General features: G+C 36.6%; 3 protein-coding genes across 3 annotated transcripts; 1 reads left to right on the top strand and 2 right to left on the bottom strand.

The window, feature by feature from the left end:
• Window positions 1–2,653: 2,653 nt before the first annotated feature.
• Window positions 2,654–3,880, bottom strand: LOC110731178 (uncharacterized mitochondrial protein AtMg00810-like). The gene has a single exon (XM_021911009.1). It carries the CDS (start codon window positions 3,878–3,880, stop codon window positions 2,654–2,656), a length of 1,227 nt encoding a protein of 408 aa, XP_021766701.1.
• A 12,115-nt stretch (window positions 3,881–15,995) lies between these two features.
• Window positions 15,996–17,561, top strand: LOC110731177. The gene is made up of 3 exons (XM_021911007.1): window positions 15,996–16,430; window positions 16,539–16,618; window positions 17,111–17,561. Exons 1-3 carry the CDS (start codon window positions 15,996–15,998, stop codon window positions 17,559–17,561), a joined length of 966 nt encoding a protein of 321 aa, XP_021766699.1.
• Window positions 17,562–21,396: 3,835 nt separating this feature from the next.
• On the bottom strand, window positions 21,397–26,627 carry LOC110731404 (cysteine-rich receptor-like protein kinase 10). The gene is made up of 7 exons (XM_021911272.1): window positions 25,664–26,627; window positions 23,315–23,452; window positions 23,096–23,217; window positions 22,742–22,952; window positions 22,387–22,624; window positions 22,113–22,263; window positions 21,397–22,003 (listed from the first exon to the last, which is right to left on the bottom strand). Exons 1-7 carry the CDS (start codon window positions 26,484–26,486, stop codon window positions 21,674–21,676), a joined length of 2,013 nt encoding a protein of 670 aa, XP_021766964.1. The 5' UTR covers window positions 26,487–26,627; the 3' UTR covers window positions 21,397–21,673.
• Window positions 26,628–26,945: the final 318 nt, after the last annotated feature.

Below are 26,945 nucleotides of genomic sequence, written 5' to 3'. Positions count from 1 at the left end.
TGAATAATACTATATGATCGACCATGCAAGCAAAACTTCGCAGCTCAAACAAGATGAAATATAAGCAAAAAAATTGCCAACTTCCTTTTCTTTTCAACTTTTTTGTTCTTCATGCACCCGAATAATTAATTTTTTTTTTTTTAATTTTTATTTCCTCCTAAATTAGAAAGAAAGATGGATTTAATAAATTAAACAATTTTTTTGAAAAAAAAAAATAAATTCTGTGGGAATAATAAGTCAGAATATCAGTGCTTTACTAATTTTAGAATTCTTAATTGTAATTATAGGTATGATTGTAATCAAACTTGGAGATATTTTAGAGTAGCAAGGATTATCATATCATCACTACCATGTTCCTTGATATCACAGCAATCACATAGTCAAAGATAGCATATCATGAGCTTGTTATTGTATATTGTACATACCTTGTATAGTTGTACTACCCTAATTAGTTTTGATTATTATCCTTTTTTTTCATTATCTGTATCCTTCTTTACATGACAAATATATTCTAAATTTCTAATCAATTAATTATTTGTAAATGGACAAATTAAATTGACGAACAACTACTTCCCCCGTTTTCTTAAAATCTACTCACTCTATATTTTATTTCATTTTTTTTTAATGTTCAACTCACTTTTACTATATTCTTTTTATTATTATTTTTTTTAATCAACTATTACCCACTTTTATATTGATTATAGGCTTATATTCCATCTTAAAAACTTGTGTTTTACTCTATTCTTGTATAAGTTAAACTAAAGCTCAAAATCAAACTATGTGTACGCATGAATTACAACTAAATACTTGTTTGTCATTAACATAAAATTTCTTTTAGGATGGTGTAAAGAGTTGGGAATGATGAGTTAATCATAACTGAAGATATAGCTGTAAGAGAAGATTGTTTTTTGAGTGTTGGACTGTCAATGTAATTAAATACGCGACTAGATAATATAAGCGTTACGCACTGGGGGATTATCACACCAGCACCTGCAATCACCCAATGCTTCTTTTTGGCCTTGGTGACCGTAGAAAGGTCCATTTTCACCCCCATCACAAACAGGAACAAGGAAAGCCCTATAACCCCGATATTTTTTTATTACAAAGTGCGAGCTCTCCGGAGTGAAAATCTTTGCAAAGATATTGTTGCGACCTAGGACTGATGGTCCAAGGATTATGCCCGCCTATACACACAAAGTAAGTACACAATTTCAATTTGTTCTAATAAGTATGTATTATATTGTTAGTAATTATAATTAATATTCATATATACTATATAGAAGTGGTTAGCGGATTAGAGGTCGGGCATAATATATTAAAGCAATGTATTGATCATAATTTAATTTCAAATTGTTCTAAGAACTTTTTGACCATTTTAAAAAGTTCTTAAGAGTATTTAGTTAGGATTTTAGGAAGCTGTTTGAAATAGCTTTTTGGGTCCACACTCACACGAGCAGTTTTTTAAAAGAGCTTTTTTGCTTTTTGTTATTTTTGTCACTAAAACAGATAATGACTAAATACTATATATACAATATTTACCAAATGTTTTACACAATTAGTTTACATGGCCAATATTTAATAAATATACAATTCTATTAATTTATTTTATTAAGTATCATTATCTTGTAAAGTATTCAAAGAGCACCCCATAGTATTCTACTTTATTCCATTTGTTGCAATGATTTTTTTTATAGAATTTTTGCCATCCTTGCTCTACACTACTTGCCCTATTGTTAAATCAATAGACACTTATAGGCTTATTTCATGCTTAATTGTTTTTCCTTAATTCTTTTATTTGCAAAGAGAATTTGAAAATTAATGAGCTATGTAATTAACTTATCGTTTTAAGAGAGAGAGAGAGACTTACAAGAACATCAGAAATGAGTCTAGGCTGTTTGAGAGGCTTCAAGACGAAGCGCAAAATGTTGTTAATAACAAGAACCATAGAAATTTCTAAGAGGAGAACGGTGAAGGAGAAATCAAGATGTTTAGCACCATGAAATATTGAGAAGGCGCGACTTTCATGGTATCTTTGACAATTTATCTCAACAATACGGTCATGATAATCTATCAAAATCGATCCATTTAATTCAGGAACAATTTGATCCATAACATACAACAACTTAACTAGTTTATGATAATTTAATTTTAAAGGAGGAAAGAAACAATTTGTTTCAATTGTCTATCAGTGGATAGGCCGACGTCAACATGCATGTGTTTAGCTTAATGGAGACGATGATTGCCAAATCCATAATATAATCATAATCATAATCATGCATGTATACTAAGAGCATGCTACCCTCTTTCTTTTCTTTTTTGTTCTTCATACAGTTGTATGATTTTTTTTTTTTAAAATTTTAAATTTTCTCTCAAATTAGAAAGAATAAAAATAAGCAAGGGATCAATTAGAAAAAAGAAAATTAAAAACGGTTATTTTTTTTCTGTGGGAATAACAAGTCATAAACACAGTAATCTACTAATTTTAGATATCTTAATCATAATTTTAAATTTCAAAAATCACATTTATAGGTATAATTCTTATTGTTAGGAATATGTTCCGTAGCTTCTCATTGCACAGTATAGGAGAATATATACAAGAGTCCTAGGGAAAGATTACACAATCATATTAATTACAGCTACACGTTGACATATGCTAATACACCCCCGCAGTCGTAGCGGGAGGTAAACGAACGCTAAGGCTGTCTCGGAAGTCTTCGAAAAGGAGTTGTGGCAGTCCTTTTGTGAATATGTCAGCGATTTGGTAGCGGGAGGGAACATGAAGCACTCTAACTTGACCTCGGCTAACCTTTTCTCGGACGAAATGTATGTCCATTTCGATGTGCTTTGTTCGTTGGTGTTGAACGGGGTTGCCGGAGAGGTAGACGGCACTTACATTATCGCAATAAACCACCGTGGCCTTGCGAATTGGGCACCTTAATTCGAGCAGGAGGTTGCGAAGCCAGCACGATTCAGCCACCACATTTGCAACTCCGCGGTATTCGGCCTCGGCACTGGACCGAGATAAAGTTGGCTGGCATTTCGCGGACCAAGAGATGAGGTTATCGCCGAGGAAGACACAGTAGCCGGAGGTGGAACGCCGTGTGTCTGGGCAGCCACCCCAGTCGGCGTCGGTGTATGAGATTAGAGCTGAAATGGATGAAGGATACAAGTGAAGCCCGTGTTTAAGTGTGCCTTTTAAGTATCGAAGAATTCGGCGTAGAGCTTGCAAGTGTTCCTGCCTCGGGTCATGCATAAAAAGGCAGACTTGTTGGACGGCGTACGAGATGTCGGGGCGGGTGAAGGTAAGGTACTGCAACGCCCCTGCCAAGCTGCGGTATAGAGTGGGGTCTTCGATGGGGGAGCCCGATGTGGCGCTTAGCTTAGCTTTGGAGTCTACTGGGGTGGAAGATGGATTACATGAGGACATGTTTGCTTTTGCAATAATTTCTTCAGCATATGACTTTTGGGAGAGGAAAAGACCATTGCTGTGATGAGTTACCGAAATGCCAAGAAAGGAGTTGAGTAAGCCAAGATCCTTCATTGCAAATTCGGCCTTGAGTTTGGCCATGATGGATAACCGAAGAGATTTGGAGGAGGCCGTGAGAATGATATCGTCGACGTAGAGAAGAATGTAGGCAACCTCTTTGCCATGACAATAGATGAATAGTGAGTGATCGGATTTGCTATGAATAAATCCAATGGTGGCGTCGAAATTAGCAAACCGACGATACCACGCCCGTGGTGCTTGCTTGAGACCGTAGAGAGCCTTATCAAGAAGGCATACATGTGAGGGATTATTGGGGTCCCTAAACCCGGGAGGTTGGTGCATGTACACTGTTTCATCAATAGTACCATTCAAGAAAGCATTTTTGACGTCCATTTGGTGAATGGACCATGACTTGGATAGAGCAATGCTTAGGACGGTGCGAATCGTTGCCGGTTTGACCACGGGACTAAATGTTTCATCACAATTGACGCCAACCTGTTAATTCCTGCCATTAACAACAAGACGGGCTTTCTGCCTCTCAAAACCACCGTTAGCATTTTTCTTGTGGCGGAAAAGCCACATACAAGGTATAACATTGACATTAGAAGGCCGGGGCACCAACTCCCACGTCTTATTTTTAATAAGGGCATTATATTCATCAAACATAGCATCTTTCCAATTCGGATCGGAGAGGGCGGCAATCGGGTTGCGGGGGAGGGGGGAAGGCAGAGAGGAGGCAGTGAGGTTGAAGTGGCGTTTTGGCTTGAAAATGCCATTTGAGCTTCTGGTGGTCATTTTTGTGGGTTGGGAAATTTGCTGAGGTTAGATCTGGGCTAAAATAGGAGGGGAAGTAGTAGGCCGGCTTGCTGAGCCCATTTGATGAGTAGGAGGTGTGGGCTGAGTTGGGGAGCCCACGAGAGGAGAAGGAGAAGAGAAGGGAATGGGCTTAGGCGTGTTAGGGCCAGGAGAGGTGGGCACATGGGTCGTATTTTCTGGTGGGTTAGGAGGAGAAGCAGCATGAGTGTGAAGTTGATGTAGGATGGTTGGGCTGAGCCCAATGTCTAAGAAATCATACGAATGGGCTGCTGGAGTATGGATTTTGGCAAAAGGGAATTGACTCTCATCAAATACAACATGTCGAGATATAAAGATTTTGTGAGTGGACATATCGTAACATTTGTACCCTCTGTGATTAGGTGGGTAGCCTAAGAAGACACAAGGGGTAGACCGAGCTTGAAGTTTGTTAATAGAGGTAGAGGGGAAAAGCGCATAACAAAGGCATCCAAAAACACGTAAATGAGAGTAAGATGGATCTTTGTGGAAGAGCATTTGAGTGGGGGATTTAGAGGCAATAGTTTTAGAAGGTAGAATATTGTGAATGTAGGTTGCCATTTCAAGGGCATGATGCCAAAAGGAGGGGGGCATGGAAGAGTAAGCAAGAAGGGTACGAACCATATTGTTGATGGTGCGTATTTTCCTTTCGGCTTTGCCGTTTTGAGAGGAGGTGTGAGGGCAAGAGAAACGAAAGAGCATGCCATTTTGTTCACAAAGTGTACTAAAGGGGCCATTGTCATATTCTTTTGCCATTGTCACATTGGAAGCATTTGATTTGTCTTTCGAATTGAGTGGACACATAGGCACGAAAATGCATAAAGAAGGAGTATACTTGTGACTTTTTACATAGGGGGAAAGTCCATAAGAAGTTACTAAAATCATCCAAAAATAGCACATAATAAACATGCCCCGCCGAACTCATTTTCGGCGATGTCCAAAGATCACTATGCACAATATCAAATGGCATGCAAGTAGTAGGCATAGAAGAATAAAATGGCAATTTCACAAGTTTACCAAGAGGCCATGAATTGCAAATATAAGTGCTCAAACGTCTATTACATTCAATAAAATTGTTCTTTCTAAGACAATGCAAAATATTAACTCCGGGATGACCAAGCCTGTCGTGCCAAAGAGACGGGGAAATAGCAGCAAAACTAGATGGAGATTGGGCAGGATGTGCGACATTGGTGAGGGGATAGAGTTCGCCGGAACTATCACATCGCAAAATTGTTGTCCCCGTCGGGAGGTCCTTCACAGAATAACCAAACGGGTCAAACTCAACGGAAACCCAATTATCATTTGTGAATTTTCTAACAGAAATCAGATTTTTAATTAGTTTCGGGGCATGAAGGACATTATTTAAGGAAAGGGAATGATGAGGTGAGGGGAGAGAGGTGCAACCGATGCCATGAATTGGGATTTTGTGTCCACTGCCAACTATAATGCTACGTTGATTATTGCCCAAATTAAGATAAGGTGAGAGTGTACCTGAATTTGACGTCATGTGGGACGTAGCCCCGGTATCCATATACCACCCATCATCTGGTGGAGTGAGGGAGAGAGTATGAAGAGCTTGATCAATGTCAGTAGGAGCGTAACTAGAAGGAGGAGGGGCATGAGTGGAGTACGCTTGTTGTTGTGGTCTAGGGCCCAAAAGCCCTTGTTGTCGTGGGCCTGATGGGCGAGTCCAATTTGCGGTGGGGTAGGGACAAGGTGGGATAGCCCACGCTTGCGGAGTCCACTGACTCCAAGGAGAAAATTGCGACCAGGGAGGCAAAGCAGCATTCCAGTTTTGAGAAGTTTGGGGAGTTCGATGTTGCTGGTTGTAACCATGGTTCGACCCACCCACGCGGTTGTTGTTGTTGCGACCACGTCCTCGGCCGTTGCCGCCACGGCCGCGACCACCACGGCCCTGAGTTCTTCCGCCGCGGTGAGAGGAGCGGTGGTTGGAATCATTAGCGGGATAGGAGTCCCCATTAAAGTGAGTATTGTCATGACTGTTGGCAATCAAAGCAGAGCCCGCCGTGATGGCTTCAGTGGCAGCTTGGTCAGCGAGACGAGATTCTTCGAGGGTGAGCATGGATCTTGCTTTGTAGAAATCAGGTAGAGGGTCGGATTGGTGGATGACAGTGGCTACGCCATCAAAGGATTTCGGGAGACCGCGAATGAGGGTTAGCACCAATCTGTGGTTATTGACCGGCGCACCAACGTTGGCTAGTTGGTCGGCAAGCATTTTCACCCTTTGACAGTATGCAGAAACATTGGGGAAATCTTTCATTTCGACATTGGAGAATAGACCTTCCAATTGCACCGCACGAGAACTTTTGTTGTCTTGAAAGATATTGCGAAGACGTTCCCACGCTTGTTGAGCCGTGGAGTCGGGTTCAAGAATTGTTTGGAGGAGATCGTTGGATATGGTGTCGTTGATCGGCCCCCTAGGTGTCGTTAGTTCCTAAAGGTCGAGTCAAGAATAAAAAGAAAACCCACGTCCTAAACTAACCAAAGGTAGCATAGTGGAAGAGGGGTCGAATCCTCAGGGAAGGTCAAACGTCTCTTGCTTAGATCACTTATAAGTCAATTGAAAAGGGAGGAATAAATTTTTGATGGATTTATCTATAGCTACTAGGGAAACAAATAAACTAAGAACTAAATTAACAAGCAACAAGCAGAGGTATAAAACTTCGAAAATCAAGGAATAGCAAACACTAGGGGATAGGGGAGAATTCCTAACTAACAATGATTTCAACAATTAGAGGCAACAAGAATGGTTCAATCGGTCAACCAAACAATTGGGGCCTATGGTCCAACATCTAGGATTCCCTCTCGGGCTCACCTAAACACCGCCTACCCAACCCCGCCTCGGTGGTCGAGGTCATCCCTAACCTAGTCATCATCACATACAAGCTCACTCTCGCGCAACTAGCATGCAACACAAAATAGGGTCTTAGAGGTGATCAATCTCTAATTCCTAACAACTAAAACCTAGGTTGGAATCAATTGCAAAACTTCTCAATCTACCCAATCTTGCACCACATATCATTCATTTCATCATTAGTTCATCATTTCCCCCTCCCCTAGCTAGAAACCTAGCCTAGAGAAGGAAGGGTCATACCAAAGCACACAAGAACATTAACAAAAGCAAAAACTAAGTTTAATGAGAGAAACATGGCTAAAAACCAGAAAATAGGATGATTAAACTTTACTAAAGAAGTTAACTTTGAAGAGAATATGTTAAGTCTACTTGTAATCTATTCTAAATAGCATGAAATCTAAGCAAATAAGGATAATATTATACTAATAGCAAGAAAATAAAGGATCAAAACCAGAAATTGCAAGTTTAAACAAGGAGGCAACTAAGATATTAAACTATTCTATTGACTTGAAATAACAACTAAAGATAAGCTAAAACTAATTAAAATAGATAAATAAAGCAATAAATAAAGAGTAGGGATAGAAATAATACCAAAAGATTTAATCTTGGATTGAAAATGAAAGAGAGTGACAAAGAGTAGTGTTTTAGATCTAATGAGGAACTAAACCCTAACTAATCTAAAGTGCAAAAGAAAGAAAAAAAAACAATAAGCTGAAATCTGATTTTCTAATATTTCTCTCTCTACATACCTCTCCTCTAAAACCTAACCCAAATCAAGGCCCAAAATTTTAGGCATCACGTGCAGAGTAAAATAATTAGAGCCGTCGGCCTACGCGTGTAGCAGAGTTCAAATCGGTCAGGGGAACACGGAGCGCCCGCTCTAAGGCCAGAGCGCCCGCTCTGAAGTCTCGCAGAAAATGCTCTGATTATTCTGGGAGCTAGAGCGCCCGCTTCAACATTAGAGCGCCCGCTCTGAGGGTTGGGTACTTGGTTTTTCTGCAGCAAGGAATACAGAGCGCCCGCTCCATATCTAGAGCGCCCGCTCTGAACTCTTCATTCCTTCATATTTTGGGCTCTAATGCTCCAATCCCTTTGACTCCAAAGCATGCCTAATCCTTGCATCCAATCCTTGCTTTCTTAGCCACGGGAGGACCTGTAAGATGGAAAACACAAATCATAGGAAAGGTTCTAATAGGAGCAAATTGAAATGGGTTAAAGGAGAGGAATAAAACCTTAGGAAATGAGCCAAAAATGACTCAAAACCACTCCAAGTAACAAATATGCTCAATAATAACAAAACTAAGCTAAAATAGAGGAAAAAGGGCAAACAAAGGGCTCAATCGGGGAAGAAACGAAGTAGAAAAGTGGGCCAAATGGCCACTGATCAAATTCCCCCCAACTAAGTCCTTTGCTCGTCCTCGAGCGAAGTAAAATAAGCAAACAAAAATAACCAAAAGCATAAGTCTATACACTAACTCACTTTCGTAGGAATCACGGTCGTTTTTAGCGTAAACGACAAGCCATTTAAACCCCCAAGTCACTTAGGAGGACGAGTATGCTCTCGTGAGGGTTTTCGAGAGAGATTAACCCACAACTTCGCACTAAATCAAGGCAAGGTTTTTAGAGACAAATAGAAAAATAGAAAAATAGAAAAATAAAAAGGGAAAGAAACACAAACATGAATGGTTGAACTTTCACTACAATGCAATCACAAGGATGCGCAAGCTTCTTGACAAGATAGGTGGACAAGCTAGCTAATGCTCCTGGTTGAAGGCCACATAGCTCATGCTCAAAAGCTTGGACTATAAAGATCCTATCCTCCAATTGTCCCTCACCAAGGCAACCTTCCTCATCTCGATCATGTACACTAGGCGGCTAGTCGTCTCGAATTCCACAAGAGAATTAGGAGAACAACAAGGAGGTGGGCAAGGTAGGATTGCCCTAACTTAGTAAATGCAAATCCAATCTAAAAGCTCGACCCATGACTCTCTCCACCGACATTGACTCAATCACTCAAGGTCCAAAGGGCTTTTAAGGTGCAATGAAATGGCTTTGGGGTAAGGGTTAAAAAAAAAAAAAAAAAAAAAATTCTGGCTGGTGGTGTAAGCTCCTAAGAGTGAAACATTAATGAATCGAGCAAAACCAAGGCCAACTAACCTTAGTTGGTGGGTATTATACCCCCCAACTAACTCTAAAACTATATACAAGATCGATGCCTTACTTGTGCATTCTTATTCCAACTTTTTTTTTTTTTTTTTTTTTTTTTTTTTTTTACCAAAAGATTTAATTGGGGAAACAAACACGTCCCTTGCAATTTACATTATAGACATCCACTATGCCAAACTTTTAACTTAGATACAAAGCCAAGCTCGAGTTTCACTCATTTCTATAAAGGTGAAAATAAAATTAGGTTCATAAGGCTTGTAATGCGGGTAGACAAAAAGTGGAAGGCTCAAGGGGGTACGCAAAAGGTGAATGTAAACCCAAAAACCTGAAATTTGAAAGTAAAGGTGTCCTAGGAAATAAAAAAAGGATCTAAAAAGAACGAAAAATTATGCCCTTATCCCGAAATGAATGCCTTTATCATCCTATGAGTCGATTCGGTCGCGGTCTCAAGAGTCAAATGGAGCGAGTTTTAGATCAAGTAGCAAAACACTAAGTCTCCAAATTTCTAGCCACCTAGCTTTCATTCACAAGATGAGCTACGCCCAACAACCACAAACCGAGGACAAAAGGGATCAAGGCCTAAATAGCCCAAGATATGTCCAATAGGAGTCATTTGAGCAATGAAGCTATGTGATACATCAATATGCCCAACATTAATAAAGCACGATTATACATTAATGGCTTGAACTATCTCCGTTCAACTTCTGTCAGTGATACATCAATAACAGATCTTGTATTCGAGTTGCTTGTTAGGTGACTTAATCCGATGTCTAGTCCATCTCTGATGAAAAAACCGGGTTGTTCAGGCTCCGGAAGAGTTGTCGAGTGACTATCCAACTTACGAACTACAAATGCCATAGTAGGCCTTTTGTATGCAGATTTTTGAACACATAACAAACCTAGTTGAATCCATTTTATGAATTCAGTTGCTAGATCTAAATCTCTTATTCTTGCATCCACTAATTCCATGAGCACGCCATCTTTCCATTTCTTCCAAACCTAGATACTCTAATTTTGTTAGGAACAATTATAATTTTTTTTTTAAAAAATTTATATCTATATCCATCAACAAATCAGTAATCAAGTTTCTTACATAACTTAGAAGATCATCCTCGTAGCTTAGTTGTTGGAAAGTAGTATTCCTCTTTCCGCACATAATTTTTAAAGCTAGTACTTCAAAACTATAAACATCTGATTTGATTGAATATTGTCCCTTCAATGCGTATTCTGGAGCCATGTAACCACTATAAAAGATAGCATTTAGGTTAAGAGCACAAACATATATATACCTCTTAGAACTTTGAAGTAGCTAGAAAACTTGAAAAAAATTTCTCCCTTCTCTTGTTAATGTTGTAAAAGAATGTAATCAAAATAATTTTTTATTTTTTTATTTTTTTTTATTATTATTTTTTAACTTACTAAGTACCAACATTGATGCTAGAGGCTTTCAGATATGTTTGTGCTACTTCAAAGTGCTGAATTTTTTTAACCTAAATTGCTTAGCATTCTGGAGCCATGTAACCACTGAACTAAGCCTCTAACATTTTAACTTTGTAGTTCTCTGAATTTGATCTGCTCCAAAAATCCTAGCCATGCCAAGGTCAGCAATTTTTGGATTCATATCCATGTCCAATAAGATGTTAGAGGCTTTCAGATCACGGTGTATGACTCTGGAGAATGCAGGTAAAGCATCCCTCGAGCAACTCCTACCACGATTTTGTAACGTATTCTCCATCCTAATTTTTCATGCCTTTGGGGATCTGCGCATTAATTATCATATACACATTTGCATTTATATTAGGATATTAATTATCAAAGTTTTACATTGGTAAACGTAAAAATCAAGTAAATTAATTTGTTTGACAAAAAAAAAAAGTAATATGTCCTTGATGAAAGTCAACATACCATACCAAATAGAAAATAGTCTAAGCTTTTGTTAGGCACATATTCATATACTAGCAGCTTTTCCTTCCCATCTAAACAAAGTCCCAATAGCCTCACCAAATTTCTATGTTGAAGTTTGGATAGCAACAAAACCTCATTCTTGAATTCATGAAAACCTTGTCTAGATCCACTAGACAGCTTCTTCACAGCTATTTCTTGTCCATTTTTTAAGGTCCCCTGGATCAAAACATGATAGATTTTTTCATTTATAAATCACAATTTGTTGAGCCTTTTGGTTTTGATGGACAAATTGACAAACTCGACTAATGAATGTTTTGAGTCTTTGGTGAATAAAGGGTTCAAGCAAAGTTCGTTCCGGAGTAGGAACTTGGATGCGGAGTAGCATTCTCTAATAAGCCTCATGCAAATCTCACGTTCTAGTTTTAATTGTGAGCACTCAATAATATAAAGTCGGAAAGGAACTCAATGACTTATGTTATTAAAAAGACTACTGGAATAAAAGTTAGTTTTAAAAGATAATTTCTTAAGGAAAAAGATAATTTATAAAAAATTTTATCTAGTCATCTAATTTCGAATAAAGATAATTATCAAAGATAATTATCTAGTTGTTTTAATATAAATAATTAATTTATCTTTTCAAATAAAATCCTTTTTAAAATAAAATCTTTTTAAACAAACTTTTGATAAAGTTAGCAAAACAGTTTTCTTTGAGAATCTATGATTATACGGTTTTATCATAGCTAATGTTTATCAAGTTGTTGAGATAGTGGATTAGTGAGATAAGGCTAGGAAACCTCCTTCATGATCACCATCTGTCAAGATAACTCCACAAGTTGTTAGTGGGGTGTTGGCATGTGGACGTGATTATAGTGGAGGTTAATGACTAAGCCTTCTCTATAAATACTCATGCAAACTATCTCAGAAAAACACAACTCTTGAGCATAAAAATTCCAGTAGCCATCTAATAACATAAAGAGAGTTATTATCCTTCTTATATTCTTGAGTGCAATAGGTATTTGTAATCACATATTGTATTCAAGTACTTTGGGGTTGGGATTGTGAGTTTATAAAGTGAGGTCAAGGAAGCTTCGTTGCTGAAGGCTTCTGTGAGAGTTGGGAACAAGTTCCTAATTTGTGGAACTTGTTAACGGGTTTGAATCTTCACTTGTAAAGAGTTTGATTACATAGTGGAAATTTAGAAAAGCCTATATCTTCTCTCGTCATTATTTCATTTAGTTAAATTCCGCAAAAGTTTTTAGATTTCATCTCAAATACAATTCACCCCCCTCTTGTATTAGCCAGTTAGACTTTCAGTTGGTATCAGAGCGGGAACTCAGAGCACGCAGGCAACCCTGTTGAGTAAGTTCCTGGGAAAATGGCTTACACAGAGGAAAAGGAATTCGGGAGTACATCCATTCAAAGACCTCCATACTTCAACGACAAATATTATCCTTATTGGAAGGATAAGATGGAAATCTTTATCCAAGCAGAGAATTATCAGGTATGGCGGATTATACAAGTAGGAGATTACGAAATTACGAAAACGAATGCTAACAATGAGGTAATCCCTAAACCTATGGATGAATATGAAAAAACTGATTATGAAAAACTAGAAATGAATGCTACTGCCAAAAAGTTTTTAATTTGGGGACTTGGACTTGATGAACATACTCGTGTCAAAGGGTGCAAGTCCGCAAAGGAAATTTGGGATCTTCTGGAAGTTACACATGAAGGAACGTCAGATGTTAAAACGTTTCAAAATAGACATTCTTTTGTCTCAGTATGAGCGCTTTGAAATGGGAAACAAAGAATCCATTAAAGACATGTTTACTCGATTTAAAAGTATCATTAAAGAACTAACGTGTCTTGGTAAGATAATTCCTATAGATGAGCAGGTCAGAAAGGTCTTAAGAAGTCTTCCAGACAATGACAGATGGAGAGCAAAGGTTGCAGCTGTGCATGAATCAAAAGACTTCACCAAGTTCAATCTGGAACAGCTTGCGGGTTCCCTCATTACCCACGAAATCCAGTCGAACAATCGGACTCAGGAGACTGTCAAAAGTCAAGGGCTAGCACTAAGAGCTAATGAAGAATCCGAAGAGAAGTCTGACATTGATGAAGAAGAAGCTGCAATGTTGGTGAGAAGGCTGAAAAAATTCTACCGTAACAACAAGTTTTTAGACAAGAAGAAAGGATACAGTAAAAGAAATCAGGAATCCAAAGCCAAGTCTTCTTGTCACAAATGTGGAAGCACCAACCACTTCATCAAAGAGTGTCCATTATGGGAATCTGAGAAAGGCAAGGGAAAAAAGCTGATCAAAACAGAAACTCTAAGCCTAACTCTTCTAAAACAAATTTCAGGAAAGCAATGATTTCCACGTGGGGAGAATCAAGTTCCGAAGAAGAGGAACAGGAACACACAAACGATGAAGTAGCCAACCTCTGTCTAATGGCAAAGCATGATGATGAGGTAGTCATTCAACCTAGTTATTTGAAATCTCTCTCAAAGGATAAATTAATCTCTTTATTGTTAGAAACCTTAAATGAATATAAAGAATTATGTGCAAAACTAAGGCAAGCCGAAAAGGCAACTGGAATTTGTAGAGATCATGTAAAGTATCTGAATAGCTTAAGAAATGATGTTCAAGGCAGATTCTTTGAATTGTTAGATAAAAATATTATGCTAAAAGAATCCCTTGAAAGAGTCAAGAGTGAGAATATCATTCTGAATATTAAATTGACTCAATATAAAATGCTGTGTACTAACATTGATTCTTGCAGGTCTACTGAAGTTCCTTTAATCATCTTTAATAATGAACTAGAGCATGTTAAGAAAGAGATAAAGGAAACTAATGATAAAAATGAGAAACTAGAAAAGGACCTAGAAATAGCAAGAAAAAGTAGAAGTACAGCAAGCACGGGTGTTCCTAAGTGGGTACAGGAAGCTCTGACAAAAAGAACAGAAGGTCTAGGCTATGTGCATAAGAAGAAGTCCACTGGAAAGAAAAAGAAATATGTGAATTTACCTAGTGAGACCGTTTGTTCTTTTTGTGGTAAAAAGGAACATCGCAGTGAAGAATGTACTAAGAAAGCAAATCAGTACATTAAGAATGTGAACTATGTTTGGCAGAAGAAAACTGATTTAAATGTGTCAACACAGGAACCCATGAATGAAAGGGTTCCTGCTACTAACCCTTAATTTCTTTTGCAGGTCGCAGTGAGGGGGAACAACCAGTGGTACCTCGATAGCGGTTATTCTAAGCACGTGACAGGAGATGAATCCAGATTTCTCTCACTGACGGCCTATACAGGGGGAACAGTGACCTTTGGAGACAATAAGAAGGGCAACATTGTTGCTGTTGGCAAAGTAGGAAGGTCAAGTTCCCATGCAATTGACAATGTATTTTTAGTCGAGGGTTTGAAGCATAATCTACTCAGTATTTCTCTGTTTTGTGATAAAGGAAACTCTGTAAGCTTTTCTTCTGAAAAATGCAAAATCATCAACAATAACACTGGAAAAATCGTTTTGGAAGGAACTCGTAAAGGGAACACGTATACCGTGGACCTTAACAAAGTTCCAAAATACAATCTATCCTGTTTAAGTGTTATTGAGGATGATCCACTTCTATGGCATAAACGTTTTGGACATGCTAGTCTTTCATTTCTTGACAAATTAAGGTCAAAGGACTTTGGTAATCGGTCTACCTTCTATCAAGTTCCTAAATGACAAAATTTGTGAAGCCTGCATCAAAGGAAAGCATGTTCGATCATCGTTTAAATCAAAGAAAATGGTAAGCACCACAAAACCATTGGAACTCATTCATATGGATTTTGTTGTGGCCCCGTTAGAATTCAAAGTAGAAGTGGAAAAAGATATGTCTTAGTTCTTGTGGATGATTATTCTAGATTTACATGGGTCATATTCTTACATAGTAAAGATGAAACTTTTGATATGTTTATGACTTTCTTGAAAAAGACACAAAAATCAATAGGTAATCAACTTATTCATATGAGAACTGACCATGGTACGGAATTCGAAAATTCCAAGTTTGATGAATTTTGCAGGGAACAGGGAATAAGTCACAATTTCTCTGCGCCAAGAACACCACAACAAAATGGTGTGGTTGAAAGGAAGAACAGAACATTGGAAGACATGGCTATAACAATGCTAATAGCAAGTGGGATTTCCAAGGAATTTTTTGGGCAGAAGCCGTCAACACAGCATGCTATATCATCAACCGAGCCATGCTCAGACCAATGTTGGACAAGACACCTTATGAACTATTAAAAGGGAGAAAACCTAATATTGCTCATTTAAGAGCCTTTGGATGCAAATGCTTTGTTCACAATAATGATAAAAGAAATCTTGGAAAATTTGATGAAAGGAGTGATGAAGCAGTCTTCTTAGGATATGCATCTAATAGTAAAGCTTATAGAGTTTACAATAAGAGGACTATGTGTGTAGAAGAAAGTATACATGTGATTTTTGATGAAACTAATAATTATGAATGTATACAGGAATATGAAGATGGAGATTTTGAAATTGGTCTCACTCGTTCAACATACCAAGATGAAGAATTAATTTCCAGAAAGCAGCCTGTTCGAATTACTGGAAATACTGATAAGGAACCTACTGAAGTTCCAAATAATACTGAAGCCTCTGTTCAAAATACAGAAGAAACATAAAACACAGAAGGCGAAGCAAATGCAGAAGCAGAACACCATGAAGAAATGGAAGAAAGAGCAACTCAAAATAACACTTTTATACCAGCTCAATCATTCCAACCAAAGCCATGGAAACATCAAAGGTCACACCCCCTGGATAAAATTATAAGTGACCTAAGTAAGGGAACTCAGACGAGATCCCAACTGAGAAAATTTTGTGCATTCAACGCCTTCCTATCAACACTGGAACCTCTAAATCACAAAGAAGCCTTGGAAGATGCTGATTGGATTGTTGCCATGCAAGAGGAATTACATGAATTCGAAAGAAACAAAGTGTGGCACCTTGAACCTAAACCAAAGAATCAAAAGGTTATTGGTCTCAAATGGGTATACAGGAATAAGCTAGATGAACATGGCACAATTGTAAGGAACAAGGCAAGATTGGTTGTTAAAGGCTACAATCAGCAGGAAGGTATCGATTTTGAGGAGACTTTCGCTCCTGTAGCTAGATTAGAAGCAATTCGTATTTTAATTGCATTTGCTGCATTTATGGGTTTTAAACTTTATCAAATGGACGTCAAATGTGCTTTTTTAAATGGTTTTTTAAAGGAAGACGTCTATGTTGAACAACCACCTGGATTTGAGGATCCAAACTTTCCTAACCATGTTTTTAAGCTTGATAAAGCACTGTATGGATTAAAACAAGCTCCAAGAGCCTAGTAAGAAAGACTTTCTAAATTCCTTTTACAAAATTGATTTCACAAGAGGAAAAGTTGATAAAACTTTGTTCTTAAAATCAAAAGGAACTCATTTATTAATTGTACAAATTTATGTTGATGATATTATTTTCGGTGCAACTAATGAATCCTTGTGCAAGTACTTTGCCGATTTAATGAGCAGTGAGTTTGAGATGAGCATGATGGGGGAACTCAACTTCTTTCTTGGGCTCCAAATTAAGCAAAACTAACGAAGGAATAATGATCCATCAGCAGAAATATGTGAAGGAGTTATTGAAAAAATACAGTATGGAAAGCACAAAGATAAACCACACTCCATGGGAACAACCACAAGGTTGGACCAAGACCCCAAGGGAACTCGTGTGGACCAAACAAAATACAGAGGTATGATTGGTTCCTTGTTATATTTAACTACTAGCAGACCTGACATTTTGCTTAGTGTAGGTCTTTGTGCAAGATTTCAATCGGATCCAAAGGAATCGCATCTAACAGCCGTCAAAAGGATTCTACGATACTTAAAAGGGACGGAAGACTTGTGTCTGTTCTATCCAAAAGTGACTCGTTTGACCTAAGAGGATATGCTGATGCTGACTATGCAGGAGATTTAGTAAATCGTAAAAGCACGTCAGGTATGGTCCAATTCTTAGGCTCTTGCATGGTTTCTTGGAGTTCCAAGAAACAAAACACTGTTGCTCTATCCACTGTCGAAGCAGAATATGTGGCTGCTGCTGCATGTTGCTCTCAATTGCTATGGATAAAACAACAGTTGCGTGACTATGGCATTATTTTAGAGTGCGTTCCTATTCATTGTGATAACACAAGTGCCATTTGCATCTTTAAAGATCCAGTACAACACTCTAAAGTTAAGCATATACATGTAAGGCATCACTTTTGAAAGATAATGTTGAAAAGGGCTTAATTAAGCTAGATTTTATTTCTACTGAATGTCAAATTGCTGATATATTAACTAAGCCTTTAAGCAGAGACAAGTTTGAAAAGATGCGTGTGGAATTGGGGATGCTACGGCTCAAGTGATTTTTGTTTGGAACCCCTAAGGTAAAATCGATGTAACTAACAATGCTATGCTCAATCTTGTGTGCATAACACAGCTGAAATTACCTAGGGGAAATATTTGTGAAGTATTGAAAAGTCACTTATACATACTTTTAATCATTCTTTATTCTCTGTATTATGATCACGTAAATTATCATCATAATTTACGATCAATTTGCACTTATCTATCTTCTTAATTTTTTTTATCTGCTTTCCTTCTTGTTATTATTTTTTTTCTTCCTTATTTTTTATTCTTATTTTTTTTCTTCTTCCTTATTTTTTATTCTTATCTTTTTCCTTCCTTATTTTTTATGTTCAATTCTTTTTCTATTCCTCATACAATTCAAAAATACAAAAAGATTTTTTTTCGTAAGATAAGGAGCCAGTATATTCACTACTCCTTACTTTCCGTATATTTCTTATCTTTTACACGTTTATCTTTTATTGTGATAAGTTTTGAAAGTTGCAATTAATTCACCCTATTAAAATCCTACTACCCCTAAAACTACTCTACTACCTCACCATATAAACCGTCACTTTTTCTCACCCTTCCCAATTAAACTCTTTTTTTCTTTAACACTCCACCCTAATCAATCACATCAAATTAACTTCTCCATACACCCTCATAAAAACCGGACTCACTCTCTCTCCTTCCTATTTCACACTATTCATCTTCTCCTTCCTTTCAACTCACCTTCATAACCATGAAAACCAACCTAAACTCAACACCGAAACCACCAATAACCCGGAAACCTTCCTCTGCTGGCGGCTCCCCTGAACCAGTCCCACTTGCCGTCGTTCACCCTTAAGCTCCGACAAAGAGAAAGGCTACAACCGTGAAAGGAGGTGACAGAAAGAGGCGAAGCTCTCAAAAGTCTCCATCTTGGAACTACACTCACGGCTATCACATCAATTATGACTGGTGTACGGCAAGTAAGTTCTCCGAATTCATCTCCTTAATTGATTATCAAGAATGGGTGCATTTGTTCCAAAATTGTTCTCACTATCCAATTTACCCTAAGCTTTTGTTTGAATTCAAAAATACTTTCAAACACAACAATGGTGTATGCACGGCTACAGTAAAAAATACTCACATTCATTTTGATGTTGCATATTTAGGGAACTTGTTTCAAGTCCCCACCTCTGGCTATAGTTCGTACCTAAAACACAAACAAATTGTGCAAATTGGGCATTATGATGAGAATAGAATAATCAAATTTATTTACCTAAGTTTGTCAATGTTTGTCATCATCAAAAAGGGGGAATTTGTTGAGCCTTTTGGTTTTGATGGACAAATTGACAAACTCGACTAATGAATGTTTTGAGTCTTTGGTGAATAAAGGGTTCAAGCAAAGTTCATTCCGGAGTAGGAACTTGGATGCGGAGTAGCATTCTCTAAAAAGCCTCATGCAAATCTCACGTTCTAGTTTTAATTGTGAGCACTCAATAATATAAAGTCGGAAGGGAACTCAATGACTTATGTTATTAAAAAGACTACTGGAATAAAAGTTAGTTTTAAAAGATAATTTCTTAAGGAAAAAGATAATTTATAAAAATTTTATCTAGTCATCTAATTTCGAATAAAGATAATTATCGAAGATAATTATCTAGTTGTTTTAATATAAATAATTAATTTATCTTTTCAAATAAAATCCTTTTTAAAATAAAATTTTTTTAAACAAACTTTTGATAAAGTTAGCAAACAGTTTTCTTTGAGAATCTCTAATTATACGATTTTATCATAGCTAATGTTTATCAAGTTGTTGAGATAGTGGATTAGTGAGATAAGGCTAGGAAACCTCCTTCATGATCACCATCTGTCAAGATAACTCCACAAGTTGTTAGTGGGTGTTGGCATGTGGACGTGATTATAGTGGAGGTTAATGACTAAGTCTTCTCTATAAATACTCATGCAAACTATCTCAGAAAAACACAACTCTTGAGCATAAAAATTCCAGTAGCCATCTAATAACATAAAGAGAGTTATTATCCTTCTTATATTCTTGAGTGCAATAGGTATTTGTAATCACAGATTGTATTCAAGTACTTTGGGGTTGGGATTGTGAGTTTGTAAAGTGAGGTCAAGGAAGCTTCGTTGCTGAAGGCTTCTGTGAGAGTTGGGAACAAGTTCCTAATTTGTGAAACTTGTTAACGGGTTTGAATCTTCACTTGTAAAAGAGTTTGATTACATAGTGGAAATTTAGAAAAGCCTATATCTTCTCTCGTCATTATTTCATTTAGTTAAATTCCGCAAAAGTTTTTAGATTTCATCTCAAATACAATTCACCCCCCCTTGTATTAGCCAGTTAGACTTTCACAATTCGATAAAGAAATTTCTCCATCCTTAATATTGATTACTATATTTACTCTGTATTGTTTAATTACCTTATATACTACAACAAAACCGCCTTGGCCTAGTTTATTTTCGCGTGAAAATTGATTTGTTGCGATTTGAAGTTCACCAAGACTATATTGTAATGATTCAACATCTGTGAAATGGTCTCCTAGAACAAAAGATAGAAATTAATTAATTACTTTAAGATTAACCGAAAAAAACACATAACTTAATAAAGCAAGGATTAGAAATTATCTATTTTTTTTTTTTGGTTATTTACTTACCAAATTGAGTAGCAAACGTGACATACTTCTTTGCTTTCTTTCTCATGCGGCATATGAAAACGGCAAGTAATATTGTAACTAAGATAGATAGAACCACTGCAGCAACAACAATACCCATCTTCCATGATGTGATGTGTATAAATTTTGAACATAATGTACCCATTTTCGAATTATTTAGAAAATTCAAATCTTTTATTAGTTCGAATATCAATTTTGCAAATTTTAGTGAAAACTGAAATCTTCGCAACCAATTTAGAAATGGCTCTTTTCGTTATGACCACTTACTTAGTTACTTCTACATCAGATGGTGGCTGGTATGGATAATAAAGTCTAGTGGGACAACTGATGGAAGGTGGTTTGAATATCTACAGGTTGTATAATAAAAAAATGAGAGACAATTGGGGTGTAAGGAGTAATATAGATTAGTTATGTATTGACCAAGCAAATACATAGCAATATTAAAATATCCCGTAAAAAATAATATTAAAACATAATACAAGTACATGGCCTGGAAGAATGAAAACAGTGACGTACAATGAAATTTATTTATATTCATTAAGAGTGTATTTAAATTAGTACCACTATAAGCACTGCATATATATAGTACCATTGAACGTATAATGGTATTATTTGAGAATCTAAATTTATGGGCATCTACATGAAATTCTGTGACACGACTAGGATGCAATTGTTTTTCCATGAAAATTGTTTTCTAAACGCAAATGCAATTGAAGATTGTTTTTCCTTTGTTTGATTGTACAAAAATTTCCTGATTACGTACAATCATCTCAAACCCTCAACTCTCTTCAATTGATAAGCAAGTAGATGCCTCACTTGCTTTCTTTTATTTTTTTTTTTACAGAAAATGTGGCATTCCTCCTAATTTGGAGGAAAATGGTTTCCACAATACCACTAATTGGAAACTAAACATTCCATCCAATGTTTCCTTTTTTCATCCGGTCAAATTCAAACAAGGGAAATCTGAAAAGAGTTTTTATGAAAAACACTTTCCTCCAAATTAAAAACAAACAATCTTTGTATTTCACGTTTATAGTATATGTATAATCAAGCATGATTTAACAGGAAACAATATTACATTACCAAAAAGGCAGATTAATTTTTTTACTAGCAGTGTTTTGACTGGTCAAAACGCTAATCGCTACCTCAAACGCTATTACCAAACAGGGCCTTAGGATACTATTTATGAAGGGGCACTTGGTGAATAATTATACAGACATAACCTTTTATATCATCAATATAGCCGAATTTTGAACTAAAAAAATCTAAAGTAATTTTAGTGCGTGCCACCCAGGCACCCACATAGATCCACGTCCTTTATCTCGGTTCCATTTCAGAGATAGAGACGTCATTCACAGACCAAGGCATAGACTTGCTAGTCGATTGATCTGACCATACCGAGTTGCCAAAGTTTGATCCTGTCCTATCTTTGATAAAGAAACCCGGGTTTTGTGGTACCGGTAGAGTGACAGAGTAACTATCTAACATGAGGACTACTGTTGCCATTGTAGGTCTATCGTCTACAGACTCTTGAACACACAGCAAGCCAAGGTGTATGCATCTTAGGACTTCATTTACCGAGCACGAATCCCTTATACTTGGATCCACAAATTCCAAGGGTGCCCCATCATTCCACTGCTTCCATGCCTACAAATTTGATAATAAAATCAATTTCTCCTTCTAATATCATTAACAATATATTAGAGCTGAGTGACATACACTAATCAAAGGGGGTAATTAGAAAACTAAAACTCACATAGCCTAAAAGGTCCTGAGCCTCCCCTGATTGGTAGAAACTAGTATTCCTTTTACCACTTAAAATCTCCAACACTAGTACACCAAAGCTGTATACATCTGATTTCACGGAAAAATGTCCTTGCATTGCATACTCTGGAGACATGTAGCCACTGCAAGAGAAATCATTATATAAATGTTAAGTATTACGATGTATATATTAATTTTGTACATGTTTGAATTTATCCATGATAATTTGCCTATGAATAAAGAGTTGGAGTTATATAAGTACTTACTAAGTTCCAACAACTCTGCTTGTGTTTCCTTGGGTTTGGTCTACTCCGAAAATCCGAGCCATGCCAAAGTCTGAAATTTTAGGAACCATATCCACGTCTAACAACACATTGCTTGCTTTTAGATCACGATGTATGATTCTAAGACGAGAATCTTGATGGAGATAAAGCATTCCTCGAGCAATCCCTTGTATGATTTTATAGCGTCTTTCCCAATCCAATGACGCTTGTTTGTCAGGATCTATTTATGTACAAGCAAGCAAAAAAAATAATTATCATCAATTCAAGCATTATTATGAAAATAAATCTAATTAACTTCATTACAAGTATAGAATATAAAGGTCACGGAATATTGTACCAAAAAGGAAGTAGTCAAGACTTTTGTTGGGTACATATTCATACACAAGCAGTTTTTCGTCTCCTGCTATGCAAAATCCAAGTAACCTCACTAAATTTCTATGTTGAAGCTTGGCCACCAACAAAACCTCGTTCTTAAATTCTTGTACGCCTTGCCCTGAACCTCTCGATAACCTTTTCACTGCTATTTCTTGTCCATTTGACAGAGTACCCTGAAACGAAAATTTGATTATTAATTAGTATGACAAGTGTTAGTGATTATATCAATACTCATTCCATCCCAATTTAATTGTCACGCCAACTTTGCACATAATTTTTTCACTAAGTTATGATTAGTATTTACATATGATTTTACCTTATATACACCACCGAATCCACCTTCACCTAACTTATTTTCATCGTTAAAATTCGCTGTTGCATATTGAAGTGAACTTAGATCATATTGCAAGGAATCAGCAGTTGTGAAATCTTCATTTTCTGCACCACAAAATTGTAATTGATGAAGTAGTGTTACTATCACCAAAAAGAAAATAATGATCAACTTTGTTCAATGATACTTTTGTTGTGTTCTTACCATTTTGTGGAGGTAAAGCACCGTATTTCTTAGACCGCTTTCTAATAAAACAAATTACTAAAGCAAGTATTATCAATGATATAACAGAAACTGGAGCAACAATGGCGGCAATGATCCTGGCTGATAATTTTCTATGTCCTGTGTAGATAAGACAAGTAAGACTGATTAATTAACTTATGTATTAAAAAAAAAAAATCCTTGCGTACAAGAAGTTGTGCTTATAACAAGTCATGACACTATGACTGTATGGATCCATTTTACTACTCTAATCAACACGTATTAGAAACGCGACCTACTTCTACAGAACAATATTTTATTGTGTTACGAATAAATTGATTTATATACCTTTATTTTTTTCTTTGTCTTAAAAAAATAAGTTCAACAAAAATTGTCATTCTTGAGAGTTCAGAATGATATGTTCATGGACATAAGGACATTGAAATTATGTTTGAAGTTGTTTGTTAAAAATGCATGATAAAAAAAATATACAAGTTAGCTTAGAACACAAGGGTCAAAGATGGATTAAGAGTTTAAGACAGCCCAAAAAGCAAATATTGTTGGACCAAATCCAGCTTGCCAAGGAGAGTTTCCTAAAGTTAAGATTTGTTCATACTCACTTACAAAACTACAAAAATATGTTTCTTTCAAAAAAAAAAAAGTAAAAATAAAATAAATAACTAACAGTTAATTGTGTTACTTTTTGACCTGAGGTGAACGGATTAAGCCAACAAAATAAGTGATGGAGTTGACTAAAAGTCAAGTAAATGATGCCAACTACCAACCCCATAACCCCGTCAATCATTTAATGCCCCTTCACATACGTAACTCTCCTAAGTCCCAAGTGGTCCCATCCTCAACTAAAGGCCACACACACTCCATTATTCTTCCAATCTCTCAATTGACTCTTGATAAGAGTGGATTCCTGGAAATTTAAGAAAAATTCAAATACATTTCGTATTGCAAAAGGTTCCACACATACAATTGTTGTATGTGGTCCCTACATATAACTCTAATTTGTCATGTTTTGATTGACCAGAATAATGGGCCCAAGTTTCATTATATTCAATTTATATTTGTATCATAACAAAGGCTACACATACAATTATTGTGTGTGGTCCCTACATACAACTCTAATTTGTCATGTTTTGATTGAGTAGAATAATGGGCTCAAGTTCCATTATATTCAAATTCCATTTGTATCATAACAAACTCTTAAAATCTGAAAAGATATTCTGAAAAAAATGAGATGTTTTAGATATTTGTATCATAATAATAATGAGAGATAGAATGGCATAGCTTAAATATTTTATTCTAATTTTTTATGATTATATTTCATTTAATTATCAGCAAACACTAACTTTAAATTATTTGAATGTGTATAAAATGCTTCACATAATAATAATTAAAAAAAAAATAATGATAATAATAATAACACTTGCGTTCGTACATAAATAGCAAATAGGATATATGATTGATTGGATATTTGATTGTATCAACATATGTGAAGTGGATATAATAATTTTTGTATGCGGCTGGCCACATGGTGCGGCAGGGGTTACTTGTAGGGTGCTATTGGTTTTGTCAGGGGTGTTACTGATTTTGTCAGGGGTTACTTGTAGGTGTTACTTGTATGGGTATTACTGGTTTTGGTCAGGGGTTACTTGTAGGGTGTTACTGATTTTGTCAAGGGTTACTTGTATTATGGGGTTACTTGTATGGGTGTTACTAGTTTTGGTCATGAGTTACTTGTAGAGTGTTACTGGTTTGGTATGAGGTTTTGGTGTGGAGTTACTTGTAGGAGTTGCTCGGAATACAAGTAACCCATACAAGTAACCCCACGATACAAGTAATCTCATAATACAAGTAACCCATATAAGTAACCCCTGAATACAAGTAACCCTAGAATATAAGTAACCCTTGTTGCACCATGTGGCTTGCTGCACTGACCATTAGAAATCATGATATACCCCATGCCATCGAGATCGTGTGTACACATTTTTGGATTATAAAGTCTATAAACCACAAAATAACTAAAATATGGGATTCCTCTATTCATAATAGATTTAAAAAAAAAAAAAAACAATTCAAATTAAGTTTAAATAAAATCAATTGAATATATGTTCATATGCAAGGAATGAATGAAATGTTAGAAATTAACAACTGTATCTCCAAAATATATAATGGAGGAGTTTAAACATTTTGAAGTGATTAAAAAGACACTAATCTAAAAATCAAATTCCATCTATACAACGGAGTAGTTTTTCTGTAGCTCAATAAACCCAGGCCAAAGGCTAATAACAAAGATCAAGGAATAAGAATCTGAATAAGTAGAGATGTGAAATGACGTACCCTTCCCATTACTAACAACAGGTTTAGTACCCGGCGACGGCGACGGCGACGGCAACGGTGGCGTAGAGAAATTAGTGGCACCATTATAAAACGGGTAAGTCTCGTAGCGTACAAAACAACTAGGCTGCATAACACGAGCACCCATCTTAACGTCGAGCGACCCGATCGCAATCGTCAAGCATTGATTACAATCTGAGGCGCTCAAGTCAGGAGTACACTGCTCCATTGCATAGAGATTCTTCAAGCTGTTAAATTTCGCCACTTTTGTTGCATATTTTTTACCCGACTTACTATTCGAAGTCTGATCTAATAAACTACTCATTGTGTTTCCTAAAAGATCAGAAAACGCGGTTTGATTTCCAGTCATATTTTGAGTGTTGGTTAAGAACACTTTAGGTGATTGCTCCATTTTTCCAAGGAGCGATTCGTTAGAGTATCTTACGGTACACTCGTCGTACCATATTACCGCGATTTTTCTATTGGGACAGTATGTCTTTGGTAGGCCTGTTGTGGTTGCGGTCTTGACACAATCCCTGCACGCGGTGATGTTTTGATCACCGCGGCAGAGGAATAGGCCGTAGACGACATCGCTTGTGTTGGTGCCAGCAGATGTGATGTAGAAGCCGGTGGGGTTGTTGGTGGCGTTGGAGGAGAGGGATTTGAAGAGGGTGTTGAGGTTGGTATGGTACTTACTATTTGTGGTAAATTCAGTGGTGTTTGAGCAAATGCTATAGAGATAAGTAGGATTGGAAGTTGATTTGGAAATTAATTGAAGTAAGAGGGTAATTATTATAATTAGTTTGGAATTTGTTGCTAGATTCATAGTATACAGAATAATAATTATGATAATTTTGATGAAGAAAGTATAATCTTGATGAGGGAGGGATTATTTTAGATAAAAAAAAATAAAGGAGGATATGAAATATAAATAATGTGTGATAATAATAAAGAAATACGAAGTACATGGTACAATGTAAATGGCTTAAGTAGTAAAATGACAAAGTTAGGCATTCATGGAGAAAGTTTGCCCTTTGGCTTAGGGGACTAGGGGTGGGTCCTTTGATTTTTTTTTTGGTTGTTTGCATTCAATGTATTTATGTATGCTTTGAAATTTCCAATTTTCCACAATTTTATATGTTGATTGGTTGATGCCTCGTACTTAAGTCAATGTTGCTACATATCTCACCATGCTTCACCTAAAGGCCAATAGTATTGGTATGATTAACTATACTTACCAGCCAGATATTTCAATGTATGTATTCAAGACGTCATAGTCCAAACG

Source organism: Chenopodium quinoa, unplaced genomic scaffold (assembly GCF_001683475.1).
Source record: "Chenopodium quinoa cultivar QQ74 unplaced genomic scaffold, ASM168347v1, whole genome shotgun sequence".
Taxonomy (NCBI): Eukaryota; Viridiplantae; Streptophyta; class Magnoliopsida; order Caryophyllales; family Amaranthaceae; genus Chenopodium; species Chenopodium quinoa.
Note: the sequence above shows the minus strand (reverse complement) of the source record. Positions and strands in the feature narration are given on the sequence as shown.

Bases quoted from the DNA above. Each gene is read 5' to 3' on its own strand.
- LOC110731178 (XM_021911009.1), bottom strand. From the start codon at position 3,880: ATGGACGTCAAAAATGCTTTCTTGAATGGTACTATTGATGAAACAGTG.
- LOC110731177 (XM_021911007.1), top strand. From the start codon at position 15,996: ATGGAAGAAAGAGCAACTCAAAATAACACTTTTATACCAGCTCAATCA. The intron at 16,431-16,538 runs GTAGCTAGATTA...GGTTTTTTAAAG, and splicing joins TTGAGGAGACTTTCGCTCCT to GAAGACGTCTATGTTGAACA. The intron at 16,619-17,110 runs GTATGGATTAAA...TGCTTAGTGTAG, and splicing joins TTTAAGCTTGATAAAGCACT to GTCTTTGTGCAAGATTTCAA.
- LOC110731404 (XM_021911272.1), bottom strand. From the start codon at position 26,486: ATGAATCTAGCAACAAATTCCAAACTAATTATAATAATTACCCTCTTA. The intron at 23,218-23,314 runs GTAAGAACACAA...TTTGTGGTGCAG, and splicing joins TGCTTTACCTCCACAAAATG to AAAATGAAGATTTCACAACT. The intron at 22,625-22,741 runs GTACAATATTCC...GTACATAAATAG, and splicing joins TCTTGACTACTTCCTTTTTG to ATCCTGACAAACAAGCGTCA.